Here is a 16899-nt window from a genome sequence, read left to right as displayed (position 1 = left end):
GCCAATCCTTGTTCGTGGCGATGGAAAACAGTACTCTCACAGTGTTAATCTTGGCTACAGGGGAGAATGTTTCAGCATAATCGACGCCATACGTCTGAGTATATCCCTTTGCCACGAGTCGAGCTTTATATCTGTCTATCGTTCCGTCCGGTCTTCTCTTGATTGTGAACATCCATCGTCATCCGACAGTTCTCGCACCTTCAGGCAGCTCGCCTTTCACCCACGTGTTATTCTTCGTCAAATTCTTCATTTCAGTGAGCATTGCCTCTCTCCAGTGCTTATGTCTCATTGCTTCTTTGGCTGTTTGTGGGATCTCTTCTTCTTCATATAATGCAGCCGCAAAAGCCCTTGCCATTTTAGATAGATTTCCTTGCACGAAGTTGGCAACCCCATATCTGTTTTTCTTCCCTATCTTCTCGGTGGAATATCTTTTTTATAGGGTGCATGCTGTAATAATCGAAAATCATGTGGTGGAGGATTTAATTTGCCAAAATAATGTGGTAGAGGATTTAATTTGCCAAAATAACTAGGGTTTGGCATATAACCAAACCCTTTACCTCCATCCGCGCCGCCACCCATTCTGTCCGATCCTCCCGTCGCCGCTGTTCGTCCGGTGAAATTGCCTGCCCCCCGTATGTTGCCACCGCCGGGTTGGAGTTCCAAGTTCATTGTCGGCCCTTGTCCTCCATTTCCTCCATTAATTCTGGCACCGATTTGCTTCGGTACTCCGTCTTCGTTCACTCCCACGGCTAATTTAGCCTGAGATTGAGGTGCTCTCACCTTCTGCCTCTCTTCCCACCACTCCAGGTACCCCAACCTCTTGAAGCACGTCTCATACGTGTGCTTTTGCCGGCCACAGTGTGAACACCAGAGTTTTGACGTGTCTTGGCGATTCCCTGGTCGGCTGGTGGCTGCGGGTCGCGGTGGTCCTTGTCGCGGTGACGCGCATTGATTCTGGGCCGAGAGTCCGCTCCCAATTCCCCCAGATGATGTGTCTCCGGCGTAATTGCCGACGGCTTCGATTAGGGAAGACGACGCCGGTGGCATGATATTTCGTCGAGCCGCCTCCGTCTTCACCCATCCATAAGCCGCCTCGACTGATGGGTAGGGGTCTTCTTTGAGGATCTCTCGCTTGATGGAATCATACTCCCGATTTAGTCCGGTCAGAAACTTGAACAATTGTTTTTCGTTTGAATGTGTTATGTACTGATTTACTCCCTTATCGCAGCAAGTGACGGGCTGTTTCTGGCAACGATCGATATTGATCCACAGCCCGTTGATTCTTCATAAGTCTTGACCATAACGGGTAGTTCTTTCCATTGAGCTTGAATGCCACGGTGACATTCTTGCTGTGTTTCAGTTTCCCCGATTGCTCTGGATCGGGTTTGACATCCTCTGTGTCTGACATGGTTTCAATTTGCAGGGTGAGATATTTCTGGTTTGGTTTAGGTCGAAGAAGGCCGAGATGGGTTTGATCTAGGCCGAAAAAACAGGTCGGGATTGGTATATCAGGCTATGATGAAATTTTTCTGAGCCAACGGGCAACTCGAGCCTCCTGCTCTGATGGGTTCCATCCTAAAACCAATTGGTGATAGGAGGAGGGGCCCATGAGACTTATATACTAGTTTCAGTTTTCTCTTAACACCGATGTGAGACAGTTATATGTTATATTATTAGTTTCAATTGCCAACACTTAACACATTTGTCGTGTTGCAAAGAGAGAGATTATTCGTTCCTTCTTTTGTTTGGGAGGCACTCATTTGTCATGTTGCATAGATTATTTAAGTCGTTCACAAAAAAACATCTCTCCGTATCTGCAAAACACGTCAAATGTGCATTTATGCACCACGACCGATGTCTATCCACGTCCAAAAGATGAACGTCTAATCTGTATACATGCAACACAACAAATGAGTTAATGCATCATGACAAATGTGTAACTATTTAACCCCAATTTTATCCACGCAATGGAAGTACAGAACAAAGTTGTATCTATGTTACCCCACCAAAAAACCGACTAATGTGTATCTATGTAACCCCACCAAATAACTGACTAATTTGTACTCACAGAACACCACAAATGTATATCTATGTAACCACACCAAAAACCAACTATGTATCGACGCAACACAAAAAAATGTTTATTTGTGTAAACCCACCAGAAAAACGACTAATCTGTATCCACACAACACACACATGTGTATCTGTGTAACGGTTGTACGACATCCAAATAAGTTATAAAAAAAAGGTAAATCGAAATCAAACATAAGAGGAATGTATAAATGAAAAATGTTCTCTACTTAATTCAGAAAACAATTCTGATTATCATCAGCCAGGGCAAAGTTGAAAACAAAGTATGACATAACTCTTTAATCGAACCAACAAATATTCATAATTTTTCCACACATAAATTACCAACAATCAGTTCATGACAAGCAAATTCAACAAACTAAACTTTTCATAAACTCCCTTCGCTGAAACAGTCAAATAAACCAAGATCAGAAACACACCCAGGAATTAAATAAGAAACCTAAAATAAATGATTCTTAATCAAACAGAAGCCCAATTAACTAAACAAAATCATCAACAAAGCACACCAAAACCAACTCAAAACCAAGAACACACCGAAGGGAAAAATGGTAAAAGCTCCAAAACACGCAAGAATAGCAACAACAGGAAAGAAGATGGTATGACGAACATCAAAATTGAAATGCTAATTGATAATTGATAAAGTTGGTGCAATGAACATCAAAATTGAAATGCTAATTGATAATTGATAAAGTTGGTGCAATGAACATCAAATTTGAAATGCTAATAAGTTGAAAAGGGCTGTTGCGATTTCAGCTCAATCTCAGCTGGAAATGCAACACTTCTCCCACACTTCACACCACAACCAAAAAGCACACCAAAACAGCAATTTACAAGACAAAATGCAGAAATTGAATGATATTGAAGTGATAATCTACCGATAAGAAATGACGAAACAATAGGAATTGATAACGATAAATAAGATAGAAGAAGTAACCAAGGTAAATGCATCGGATCTACGATCCTAGCCCAAGCTATTTATAGCTGCACACTCTCACTGAGTCAGCTCATATTAGACAATTACACTCACTTGTCGACGTGGCTTATTCCTCTCCACCTCAGCTTGCTCATTGCATTTATGATGATAATTTGTGATTGCAACTATCCATCCCCTTAAGATTCCTTGTCCTCAAGGAATACAGAGACAAGTCCCAGTGCTTAATCTCATCAGCAGAATAACTAAAGTGATCAATGGCCAGCATTGAGAAGTTGAATGTCATCAACTCCATCACTAGAAGTCCTTGCTCCAAACTCCAAGCATGAGCACCTTGGCAGACAACTTTTCTCTTCAAAACCCCCAACATATCGGCTTCTCTCAACAACTCCCATAACGAAAATAATTATAACTTCATCTTCACCATTGGCTTAGGAAATCTAACTGAAAACCGGTTCAAATTCCTTATCACACTCAAAATGGCAGTCAGCTCCTTTGCTTGTGAACAAGTTATGTAATATGAAAATGCAACAATGTACTGCACATATTCAATTCCATTCACCTTGCCATGATATAGCCTCTCCCCAGCCCTTGCATCAACACCAAATTGCAATAAAAAATTCCTAGAATTGCCAAACTCCTTTTCATAAATTACAAGAGCATCCTTCACAGGCATAATCGGCTCCCCCTCCACAGCCATACTCTCCCCATAAGATTCCCAATGCATCTTCCAGTTAGTTGCTACCAATACTCCCCCCATAAAATTCCTTGTCCTCAAGGAACAATGAACATCGAGTGCTGATCTTGTCTGTGAATTCCTCCGAAGCACCAGCCGATGCCATGTTGCATCGTTGCACGATTGCGAACTTATACAAGCTACATTTGGAGTGTGGAGTAGCATATAACAAAAGATCCCCATGTAAATCACACATATGAATGGTCCATCCATGCCACCACCGTCGAAGACCCTATTAGCTATAATTTGCAAAAGTTTCATCCTTATAGTAGGTATAGGAACATAATACAACCAATGTATGGTACCATTTCGAGCAGTTTTCTCATCCGCCACGGCAATAATCACTATTCGAGTCTCCTTAACAACCCTCGCTATTCCAACCCGAACAACAACCATAACAACAATCTCCTTTCCCTCTACAACTGTTGCAGCCACAACAACAACATCCTCAACCTTAGAGACAGTCACAGGGCATTCTTTGCAGCTTCCATCCAGCCACTGTTTGTTGTTGCTATCATCGCATAAACTCAAGAGATAAGCCTTGCTCATGTCATCCGCAAACTTGAAAGTATCCACCCTTTCATCTGTAACGAGTTCCCATGTCACCTTCAAAAACCTCCCGACATCAAAACAAATTGACATATCTCGGACTTGTGGAGTCCCAGACTTTCCATACACACTACTTGTGAAAAATCCACCAATTCTCTGCCCAAATTGCACCAACTCCCTATAATCATCTCTCAAATTTGGCAATGTCTTCCAGTGGACAGTTAGATCATCAACACTATCCTTAGCAATTCCTAATTCATTTCATATATATCATTTTCCCATTCTTCCATTCTCACAAAACTACTTTGTGTATCACGATCACAGCCTAGAACACCGGTCACTGTAAGCTCTTGAAGATTAGAGAGAGCATAAGCACCATAATCTCCATCACATGACCAACCTAACTCCTTCAAGATTACCACATAAATTCGGTCCTCCCCTGCCTTAATCGATACCCATTGCGCGTTGTCCTCACCACCCATCTCTTCATCATGTTGAACCATGAACTTCATCTTCACCAAGGGTTTAGGAAAGCGAACTGGCCGCCTCGTCAAATTACTCACCACATTCAAAGTGACAGCAATATCCTTCACTGTGGCAATTTGTCGAACACTTGGCACACATTCAGCTTCCTTGAGTTTATTTTCTTGTGAAAAGGTATTATACTCTGACAAATCAGCAACATATTGCCCTAATTCAGTTTCCTTCATCTTGTCATGATTGAGCCTCTTCCCAGCCTTCACGTCAACAAAACAATGCAAGAAAAAATTCAAAGAATTGCCAAAATCGACAAGGCCATCACCACCCTCATCCGAACCACTTGAAACCCCTTCAGAAACTTCCTTATCAGTCTCCATTGTATCTGCAAACTCGCTGGACTCATCAAACTCATAATTAAGTCCTTCGACCTTAGAGTTCACATCCAATTTCTCATTTCTCCGAGGATTACTCTCCTCGCAGTCACACCAAAATACACCAGTTAATGTAAGCTCTTGAAGCTTAGATAGGGCATAAGCCTCATCTAATGTTTATGGTTTAAACAAACAAACCGGTACCCGTATTTCATCTACTAACCCCGACAAAAATAAACTCAATGCTTGATCCTCTTGTATACCAACCTTAGAGTTTAATGTAGTCGATATAACTTCGAACATGTGATACATGTTTTAGACTCCGCAATTGAACAATCGGATCATCTTCTTCCACAAGTGATTCACGGTTGGATTCAACATCTACCATGGCAGTTGCCCCACTGCTCCCCTATAATCGATCTTTAATAGCCGTGATTGCCTTCAACATCTCGTCACATCGAGCATTGATATTCTCCTGCCGTTGGACCAGCTCAATCAACCTTTCCCCAATTCGCCTCTCAGCCTCCATCGCCCTACGATTTCACCTCCGTAGCTCGCGCCGCCATTATGTCCGAGGATGAACAGCTCTGATACCACTTGTTGCGATTTCAGCTCAATGTCAGCTGGAAATGCAACACTTCTCCCACACTTCACACCACAATCAAAGAGCATACCAAAACTGCAATTTACAAAGACAAAATGCAGAAATTGAATGATATTGAAGTGATAATCAACCGATAAGAAATGACGATACAATAGGAATTGATAACGATAAACAAGATAGAAGAAGTAACCAAGGTAAATGCATCGGATCTACGATCCTAGCCCAAGCGCTCAGCGCACACAACACACAATTTTCATGACTCCTAACTACTGCCCTTTGCCCTATTTATAGCTGCACCCTCTCACTGAGTCAGCTCAATCCCGCCAGCTCATATTAGACAATTACACTCACTTGTCGACGTGGCTTATTCCTCTCCACCTCCTCATTGCATTTATGATGATAATTTGTGATTGCAACCAGGGCCCTCACAAAATGGTGTGAATTGCAAAGTGATGGATCAAACGCATTTTGTTTTCTGAGCTGTCAGTCTCTCTCAAGAATATCCGAAGAAGAAGAGAAGAAGCTGTGTCTGCTAGTGCTATTTAAGTAGGAGTGGAGGTCATGAGCCAAACCACGACGTCGTTTCTGCATTTTATTCCATCAGGCTAATATTGTTCTTTTTATACACCAAATAATCATTTTAATTTTATTATTTATATGGGGTTTTTTACTCATAAATTAAATTTAAGGCAATAAGTGAAATTATATTCAGTGTTGTGCGGTGTGTTATTTATAACTATATGAAAATGAACAAATGTTGAAAGATTAAACATAATTTAACTCTAATGTTCAAATTATTTTTTACTTTGAGTAGTTCAATAAAGAAGATATTATTTTCTTAATTAAAATAATTTTTTATGATTAATTTGTAATTTGGATTTAACAGTAATACTTTTCATTTACAAATTTTACTTTCTCAACTAATTATGCTTATAGTATATTAAAAATAATTGTCACAGACTTAAAAAATAACTGATTGTGAAAATAAATTTTGACATGAAAAATATAATTAAACCCAAATTATAAAAATTAATCATAATTGTAACACCCGTACCTTAAGTAAAAAATTAATGTTATGTAACGAAATAATTGATAAAATTATTCAGAGATGCTATGCTTCTCGATAAATGTGATATGGGAAAAAAATTATGGTTTGTGTTAAATGTGAAAAAGGAACGTGCTTAATTGTTTAATTGTGAACGTTGGGAGACATGTTGAAGGTCTCGTTGAAAGAATGACGATGAAATTGCTATTCTTAGCAAGACAAATGAATTTATATGGAAAGGAATATATGTTTTTGGATAACGATGAGCGTAAATCAAGAAATGGTCGAAGGGATATTATATTTGGGATAACACCAAATATAAATTGATGCCGTTAAACGTACTTTAATTTTTGGTTATGAAGAACAAGGTAACAAAATAAAATAAAGACCTGTGAATTTTAATTAACGAAGGAAAAATACAAAAAATATAAAGTATGAATTTATTTTGGACTTTTTCTAAATAAATTAGAGTCCAATTAATTACAAAATAATTTGGATCCTAATCACTCTTTTAATCCACCAAGTAATAGTATTATTCTAACTTGGGCTTCCAATTTAAATTGAGCCCAAACCAAAATATATTTAATTGAGCCCAACAACATAGGATTTAATTATTTCCAAGCCCAAAAGCTTTTCTTCTTCCTCTTCCTCACAAGGTGACCGACGGTTTCCTCCTTCATGGAGGAGACTCTCCATTCTTCCACCCCTCTATCTTCCCCCATTACTTCCACAACTCAAGAGACAACCATTACATGTTTAAACCATTCCCTAAACACTTCACATTACACAACAAAGAAATCAAAGAGAAGAGAGAAGGAGAAGCGGCGATAGAGAGTGCCGAGAGGGAAGGAGGAAGCTTGAACCACCATCTTGTGTATTCTTCCACCATTTTCAACCATTTTGGAGGTATAATCCATTCCTACCAAAGCATGAGTTTATTTTAGCTTTGCATATATGTTTTTATACCTTCTTGTTCCATAACCAAAACAAATAACAAACCACTAAGAATCAACCAAACGATCGCCGTATGTAACCGAAACTATGAAAGAACTTAACTTTTTAATGAAAATGCGTGTTTCGGGAGGTTTCGGGGTGGTTTCGGGCGTGTTCGGAGCTGCGGGGTTCCTGTCTGGCGACTGGACATCTCGGCGATAGCCGGAGGGTGGCTGTCCTGTGGCTGGGTTTGTCTCCGCTCCAGGCGCGACGACCGACGGCGACGGAGCCGCAGCCGGCGACAGTAGCTGTGCTATCCGGCGGCGGCAGCGATCGGCGACTCCAGCAGCAGCGGCTCGACTGGAATGGACAACGGCGACCGGCTGAAGGCGTCGACTTCTCGACGACGGTGCAGTGGCGACGACCCCGTCGATGGCGTCGAGCCGGAGAGAGGGCGACGGCGGCGGGGCTTCGTCGAAGGGCAGACGGCAGTGAGGGGAGGAGACGGGGAGAGAGAAAAAAGGAAAGAGAGAGAGGAAGAAGATAGAGAGAGATTTGGGCCATGTACTTTTTTTTAGTTGGGCCTTGGTTTAATTTTTGTGGTTGGGCCCCTTTTAATAATAGATTGGAAGATTAAGTTGAGTTTTGGGCTCTTCTTTTAATTGAGGGGTTTCCTAATTAATTTTTTGGAGGAATAAGGTGGGCTAAGCTTAATCTCTTGGGCCGGTAATAAAAATTTAATTGTGGCGAATTATTTAATTAATTCCCGGAAGACTTTTTGAAGAATGAATAATTTACCTAAGTATGAATAATTACGAAAATACGAGGAGCTAACGAAGGAAAGAACGAGCGTAAGCGGCCGACCGGCGTCTCACGCGACGCCTTGGGCGGCCGCCGAATAATCGAAAATGCACGAAAATCGAGAAAGAGAATTAAAAGATTTTAATTAGAGTGCATGCATTCTAAATATCGTCGTTACCGAAAATTTATATGAATTTTATGTATTTTCCGAAAAGGTGGTTCACACGCACACTAAAAGTCGGAACGAGGAATTTTACGGAAATCCTAAGCTTTTGAGGTGGGCTTTATTCTTTAACGTTTATTTTAAATTGATATGTTATGGTGTAATAAGGATGGTTTCAAAAAGTATGTCATGCCGTGTTTATGTTTTGAAACTGCCTATCTGATTGTCTACTAGAATAAAACTCTACTAGACTTTGATGGTTAACGAATTCGGGTCTAACTAGGGTCTACGCCCTACTTAGACTAGTGCACTGATGGGGATCGTGAGCCGTCCCTTAGGTCGGCCGGTCCAGTGATCGAGATTGTGGCCACAGTCTCGTTTCACATGATGGTTCAGATATGGTATATGATGGAGGATGATGTTAGTCCGCACGGACACTTTTTAAGGAAATGAACTTTAGTGTTTCTCGGCCTTTGAAAGTAAAACCCGGGATTCACTCTTTGATGGCTTGACATATCTTAACGATGAATGTTTTTGGGCATGAGTTCTCTGGGTGCATCAAGTACTCAGCCCCTGCATATGTTTTCTCTATGTGCAGGTTGAGCGAGGTCGGGAGGCGGAGGATGTTGAGTGATGATTCAAGAACTGGTCCGGTTACTATTATGTCTTCATACATAGTAGTAGCTAAACTCTCAAATTGCTTCCGCTATTCGATGTCTTAAGAAACTCTGTTATTTTCTTTATTGCTAAACTCTGTTATCTCATTATGCAAACTTCGGTTTGGAAACGTTGGTTAATTTAAATGGAATTTCATCTTTGATTGTTAAGTTGTATTGCCTTGAATTGTATTATTCCCCCTTCTTCCCCGCTTCTTAATTCTCCCACTAGTCACGATTTCCCGTGCTTCCTATCCTTAGGAAGTGCGGCCGTGACAGAATGGTATCAGAGCAATTTTTCCTTCCGTTCTGGACCGAGAGTCATTTATTCAATCTAGTCTAGACTCGTTTCGCTATACTAAAAGAGTATCCGTTTAAAGCTCAACACTCAGTCTCACTGCGCTCAACACGAAAGAAGGCAAAAGTTTGAAATGAAGCATGTTCGATGTGAAAGAGCGAATGGGGCGCAGAAAGGTGCGAATTCCAAGGAATGATGAAATGACGAGGCAAGGATAACCTTGTGAGGAGCAATTGCGTTAGATTGAAGGATAGACGAAATAGTAAAAGTACCACGTTCTAAAGTACGAAACATCTATCCTTAGATGATAACCTAAAAAGAAAAAGAATTGTTATAACTTTTCCTTATGGAAATCGACAGGTATATGCACGGTAGCACGTATGGCGTTCTCTACGTGTTTTATCTTTTCTACCTTGCTTTGTTTCTTTTTCTGCGACTGGTTGCTAAGGGGACTTACTTTCATGTAGATGGCGATCATGATCCACGCACCGCTAAGGGGGAGGTACGTCAAGAATGGATTGCGGGCGGTGGAAATGTATCGCGGGTTCGAGAGGGACGAGAGGGCCCTTTGATATCCTATGTCGCCGATTACTTGACAATATGGCGGGATGCTCATGGCTGTGGAGTGAGGCACTATGAGGGGATTAAGAGGTTGATTGATGGACTACCGGCGCCTTGGAATAGGTGGGTCGACGAGGCTTCACGGTCATACATCTGGCATAAGCTCCCTGACTACAGCATGCAAGGAGACATGCATGGTTTTGTGAAGGTCCTCTTGGAAGCACTGGTTGATGCTCGTGATGGACCGCCACCCTATGCTCCTCCTAGGAAGGAGGCGTCCTCATCGAGTCACAGCCCCTACAGCGGGGGTCGGTACGAGAGTGAGACGCCCCAACCAAACTGCCCTAAGAGGAGAAGGCTTGGGATGCGCACCTCCGCACCTCCCGCGACAAAGTTCTTGTGGTCGATAAGCATATCGACGTGGCTACTTATGTTCGGGAGAACGACGAGGAGGAGGAGGAAGATCCTCTTGAAGATGAGGAGGAACCCCTTGAAGATGAGGAGGATCCCATGGAGGATGAGGAAGACCCCGAAGAAGAGCCCTTGAAAGGGAGGTTGAGGTTGAAAGCGAGGAAGGGGCGAATTACGAGAGAGCTCCCGAGGAGTAGTGTTTCTGTTGTTGTTTTGTTAGTTTCGAATGTTTTGCTTTGACGAACTATGTAATAGTTTCTTTGACGTCTGTTTTCCTTCCTTGTTGCAAAGACCTTGTGGAAACACGTACTTGTTGGTTTTAAGATAATAAAGTTTCCCGTTGTTTTATCGTGATGTTCGTTTACTTTGTTGTGTTCGTTTGGAAAAGTTTGTGTTATCGCTTTTGGAAAGGTTGTGTGGTGTAGTGATGGTAAAGTTGGATTTTGTACTAACGCATGTGTTGAACAGAATGCCTCCCCGACGTGCCGCAGTTCACCACGAGAATGAGGCAAGCAACGAGACCCAAAGTAGTGTGGGTCCTGAAGGACAACCTCCACCACCACCACCTCCACCACCGCCACAGCCGGAACGGAACATCGAGAAGGAGTTCCGAAAGGAACGTCCTCCCGTGTTTGACGGAATGGGAGATCCAACCAAGGCCGAGACCTGGATTCGGGCCATAGAACGCATCTTTAAGTTCTTAAGGTGTACCGACCAGGAGCGCCTCTCGTGCGTGACTTACCAACTCACCGGGTCAGCAGAGTTTTGGTGGGAGACTAAGCAGCGAACGATGATGTAGGAACAACTGGACGCCCTGATATGGGAAGACTTCAAGGAGGAACTGTATGACAAATATATTCTGAGGAGTTACCGCAAGGCTAAGGAGGCCGAATTCTACAATCTGAAGCAAGGACGGATGACAGTGACTGAATATGACCGTGCCCTATGCGACATGTCTCGATATGCACCGGAGCAGGTGAATACCGACGAGAAGATGGCGGAAAAGTTTTGTGCCAGTCTGAGGCACGAGATCAGGATGGCTTTGGCATGCCGTGGAAGACTCTCGTACGCCGAGTCATTGTCTCGTGCATTGGACGTAGAGGAAGCAATGCCACGGGAAAAGACGGTTACACCCACTACTCCAACACCGCCGACCCCACAGCAGAATTTCTGGGATAAGAGGAAATGGGACGGGAACCGCGCACCCTTTGACAACAAAAGGTTCCAGAGTACCCCAAACTCTTCCCAGGGAAAAGGAAAGCAAGCTGCTCCATTCCAAAGTGGAGATTTCCGTCAGAGAGCACCTCCTTGTGCCAAATGTCAGAAGAACCACATGGGAGAGTGCAGAGTCAGGACCAACGTGTGCTACAAGTGTGGGGGAGTTGGACACTTCGCCAAGGAGTGCCCAAGCAACAATAACACTGGAGGTGGGGGAACACCGAACGGACCTCGAGGGAATCCTACACCACCTCAGCAGCAGCAGCAGCGTCGCCAACCATACCCAACTCAAGCTAGGGCTTATGCCTTGGGACGCAAGCAAGCTAAAGCCCCACAGGGGGAGCCAAAACAAGAAAATCTGGCAGGTATGGGAACACTACTTGGCATGCCTGTTGCTGTTCTGTTTGATACGGGTGCGTCACACTCTTTTATATCGCACTCCTGCGTGAATGCTTTAAGACTGCCTGTTGATGAACTTGAACATAAGATGAACGTGAACTCATCGGTAGGAGGCCTTATAGACCTTTCACAATCTTGCTCGAACATAGAACTCACGGTGGGAGAACTTAGCTTAGTGGCTCACAACTTGCACGTTATGCCGATGGATAACGTGGACATTATTCTGGGGATGGACTGGCTAGCTGAAAACTATGCCACTATCCGATGCCAAGAGAGGCAAATCTCGTTACAAACCCCGGGGAAGGAGCCCTCTACCTTCCACGGGATTTCAATGAATCAGCGAACTTGTGTGATATCGGCACTTCAAGCAACTACGATGATTAGAAAGGGACGTCCTGCCTATCTCGTTTATCTACAAGGACATGACAAGAAAGAGAAGAAAGTTGAAGATGTGGCAGTGGTATGTGAGTTTCCCGACGTATTTCCCGATGCGTTGCCTGGCCCTCCGCCTGATCGACAGTTGAAGTTTACTATCGATCTGGAACCAGGAACCGCTTCGGTATCGAAAGCACCATATAGGATGGCATCGAAGGAGTTGGAAGAACTCAAAATCCAGCTACAAGAACTACTGGACTTGGGTTTTATCTGACCGAGTGTATCGCCATGGGGAGCACCTGTACTGTTTGTGAAGAAGAAAGATGGGACACTGAGAATGTGCATAGACTATCGGGAATTGAACAAGTTGACTCTCAAGAACAAGTATCCTCTGTCGAGAATAGATGACCTGTTCGATCAACTCAGGGGAGCAGGAGTATTTTCGAAAATGGATTTAAGGTCAGGATATCACCAGCTGAGGGTACGAAGGGAAGACATACCCAAGACGGCATTCCGAACGAGGTGTGGGCATTATGAGTTTGTAGTAATGCCGTTTGGACTGACAAATGCACCGGCGGTATTTATGGACTTAATGAATCGAGTATGTCATCCATACTTGGACAAGTTCGTTCTGGTATTCATAGATGATGTACTGGTTTACTCGAAGAATGAAAAAGAACATGAGGAGCACCTAAGGATCACATTGGAAACACTCAGAACGGAGAAGTTGTACGCCAAGTTCAGTAAGTGTGAATTCTGGCTAAAGGAAGTGAATTTTCTAGGGCATATTGTGATGGCCGAAGGGATTCGAGTTGACCCTGCAAAGGTGGAGGTCGTACAACAGTGGAAGGCACCGAAGACCCCAAACGAGATTCGGAGTTTCCTTGGACTGGCAGGATACTACCGGAGATTTATTGAAGGATTCTCTAAAATCGCAAGGCCAATGACTCAACAACTGAAGAAGGGGACCAAGGTCAATTTGACACCGGAATGTGAAGCTAGTTTCCAATTGTTAAAGGAGAAGTTGACCACCGCACCTATTCTAGCCGTACCGGAACCGGGAGTAGACTATGTGGTTTACACTGATGCCTCGAAGATTGGATTGGGGTGTGTTTTGATGCAGAACGGTAAGGTGATTGCCTATGCTTCGCGGCAGTTGAGACCACACGAGTTGAACTACCCTACTCATGACTTAAAACTAGCGGCCGTTGTGCACGCATTGAAGATTTGGAGGTAAGGAAGGGCGAACAAGAGAAGTTTCAAGAGGAGGCTGATAATGCTCTCACCTACGAGGGGAGACTATGTGTGCCGAGCAACGACGGACTTCGAAATGAAATTTTGACCGAGGCACACGAGACTCCATACACCGCTCATCTTGGATGTACAAAGATGTACCAGGACTTGAAGGGATCATTCTGGTGGGATGGAATGAAGAGGGACATAGCTTTGTTTGTGGAAAGATGTTTGGCATGTCAACAAGTAAAAGCCTTACATCAACGACCCTATGGAAAGTTACAACCGTTGGAGATTCCGGAGTGGAAATGGGAACATATCGCCATGGATTTTGTGACGGGATTACCAAAGACCCGGCAAGGGAATACAGCCATTTGGGTAATCATAGACCGCCTCACCAAGAGTGCGCATTTTATACCTATCCCTATAACGCATGGATCCGACAAACCTATGTGAAAGAAATCATTCGACTACATGGGGTGCCAGTGACAATCACTTCAGACCGAGATACAAGGTTTACTTCAAGGTTTTGGATAAGTCTGCAACGAGAGCTTGGTACACGACTAAATTTTAGTACTGCTTTCCATCCACCAACCGATGGACAGTCCGAGAGAACGATTCAAACTCTCGAGGACATGTTGAGAGCTGTGGTTCTTGACAGAGGAGAAAATTGGGAAGTTGTACTACCGTTGATCGAGTTTGCCTACAACAACAGTTTCCAGGCGACGATAAATATGGCCCCATATGAAGCATTGTATGGGAGGAAGTGTAGATCACCACTCTACTGGGATGAGGTTGGTGAAAGAAGAATACTCGGGCCAGATTCGGTCGAAGAGATGATTGAGATTGTGCGGCAAATTCGACAAAGGATAAAAGAAGCTCAAGACCGACAGAAGTCGTATGCTGATGTCCGGCGTACAGATCTACAATTCAACACGGGAGATAAAGTGTTTTTGAAAGTATCTCCGTCGAAGGGAATAATGAGGTTTGGTGTAAAGGGGAAGTTGAAGCCACGATACGTAGGGCCTTATGAAATTCTTGATAAGGTGGGACCCGTAGCGTATAGGTTGGCACTACCACCAAGTTTTGGGACCGTGCATAATGTTTTCCATGTGTCACAATTACGAAAGTACATGTTCGATCCCAAACACGTGGTGCATCAAGAGGAAATGATTTTGAATCCTGACTTGAGTTATGAGGAGAAGCCCGAAGCGATTTTGGACAGGAAAGTGCAAGAGTTGAGGAATAAATCGATCGCGTCCGTGAAAGTACTTTGGAAACACCATGGCCACGAGGAGGCTACTTGGGAACTCGAGGATAAAATGAAAGAGAAATACCAGGAGCTTTTCGTTAGAAATGAGTAAATTTCGGGACGAAATTTCTGTTAAGGTGGGTAGAATGTAACACCCGTACCTTAAGTAAGAAATTAATGTTATGTAACGAAATAATTGATAAAATTATTCTGAGATCCTATGCTTCTCGATAAATGTGATATGGGAAAAAATTTATGGTTTATGTGTTAAATGTGAAAAAGGAACGTGGTTAATTGTTTAATTGTGAACGTTGGGAGACATGTTGAAGGTCTCGTTGAAAGAATGACGATAAAATTGCTATTCTTAGCAAGACAAATGAATTTATATGGAAAGGAATATATGTTTTTGGATAACGATGCGCGTAAATCGAGAAATGGTCGAAGGGATATTATATTTGGGATAACACCAAATATAAATTGATGCCGTTAAACGTACTTTAATTTTTGGTTATGAAGAACAAGATAACAAAATAAAATAAAGACCCGTGAATTTTAATTAACGAAGGAAAAATACAAAAAATATAAAGTATGAATTTATTTTGGACTTTTTCTAAATAAATTAGAGTCCAATTAATTACAAAATAATTTGGATCCTAATCACTCTTTTAATCCACCAAGTAATAGTATTATTCTAACTTGGGCTTCCAATTTAAATTGAGCCCAAACCAAAATATATTTAATTGAGCCCAACAACATAGGATTTAATTATTTCCATGCCCAAAAGCTTTTCTTCTTCCTCTTCCTCACAAGGTGACCGACGGTTTCCTCCTTCATGGAGGAGACTCTCCATTCTTCCACCCCTCTATCTTCCCCCATTACTTCCACAACTCAAGAGACAACCATTACATCTTTAAACCATTCCCTAAACACTTCACATTACACAACAAAGAAATCAAAGAGAAGAGAGAAGGAGAAGCGGCGATAGAGAGTGCCGAGAGGGAAGGAGGAAGCTTGAACCACCATCTTGTGTATTCTTCCACCATTTTCAACCATTTTGGAGATATAATCCATTCCTACCAAAGCATGAGTTTATTTTAGCTTTGCATATATGTTTTTATACCTTCTTGTTCCATAACGAAAACAAATAACAAACCACTAAGAATCAACCAAACAATCGCCGTGTGTAACCGAAACAATGAAAGAACTTAACTTTTTAATGAAAATGAGTGTTTCGGGAGGTTTCGGGGTGGTTTCGGGCGTGTTCGGAGCTGCGGGGTGCCTGTCCGGCGACTGGACCTCTCGGCGATAGCCGGAGGGTGGCTGTCCGGTGGCTGGGTTTGTCTCCGCTCCAGGCGCGACGACCGACGGCGACGGAGCCGCAGTCGGCGACAGCAGCTGTGCTATCCGGCGGCGGCAGCGATCGGCGACTCCAGCTGCAGCGGCTCGACTGGAATGGACGACGGCGACCGGCTGAAGGCGTCGACTTCTCGACGACGGTGCAGTGGCGACGACCCCGTCGATGGCGTCGAGCCGGAGAGAGGGCGACGGCGGCGGGGCTTCGTCGAAGGGCAGACGGCAGTGAGGGGAGGAGACGGGGAGAGAGAAAAAAGGAAAGAGAGAGAGGAAGAAGATAGAGAGAGATTTGGGCCATGTACTTTTTTTTAGTTGGGCCTTGGTTTAATTTTTGTGGTTGGGCCCCTTTTAATAATAGATTGGAAGATTAAGTTGAGTTTTGGGCTCTTCTTTTAATTGAGGGGTTTCCTAATTAATTTTTTGGAGGAATAAGGTGGGC

The 16899-nt window shown here is 43.1% G+C and overlaps 1 protein-coding gene across 2 annotated transcripts; it reads right to left on the bottom strand.

Annotated features, from left to right (window-relative positions):
• Nucleotides 1–2993: 2993 nt before the first annotated feature.
• LOC121777066 lies at nucleotides 2994–6253 on the bottom strand. 2 transcript variants are annotated; one of them, XM_042174199.1, is made up of 2 exons: nucleotides 5953–6253; nucleotides 2994–5837 (listed from the first exon to the last, which is right to left on the bottom strand). In XM_042174199.1, exon 2 carries the CDS (start codon nucleotides 4398–4400, stop codon nucleotides 3429–3431), a length of 972 nt encoding a protein of 323 aa, XP_042030133.1. In that variant the 5' UTR covers nucleotides 4401–5837; nucleotides 5953–6253; the 3' UTR covers nucleotides 2994–3428. The 2 variants fall into 2 exon arrangements, with proteins under 2 accessions (XP_042030133.1, XP_042030132.1); XM_042174198.1 differs by having other exon boundaries at nucleotides 6114–6253.
• Between the last annotated feature and the right edge of the window lie 10646 nt (nucleotides 6254–16899).

Source organism: Salvia splendens, chromosome 18 (genome assembly GCF_004379255.2).
Source record: "Salvia splendens isolate huo1 chromosome 18, SspV2, whole genome shotgun sequence".
NCBI lineage: Eukaryota > Viridiplantae > Streptophyta > Magnoliopsida > Lamiales > Lamiaceae > Salvia > Salvia splendens.
The sequence above is the reverse complement of the archived record's forward strand: the minus strand, read 5'-3'. Positions and strand labels throughout refer to the sequence as shown.

Excerpts from the sequence above, each read along its gene's own strand:
- LOC121777066 (XM_042174199.1), bottom strand. The coding sequence starts at position 4,400 with ATGTCAATTTGTTTTGATGTCGGGAGGTTTTTGAAGGTGACATGGGAA.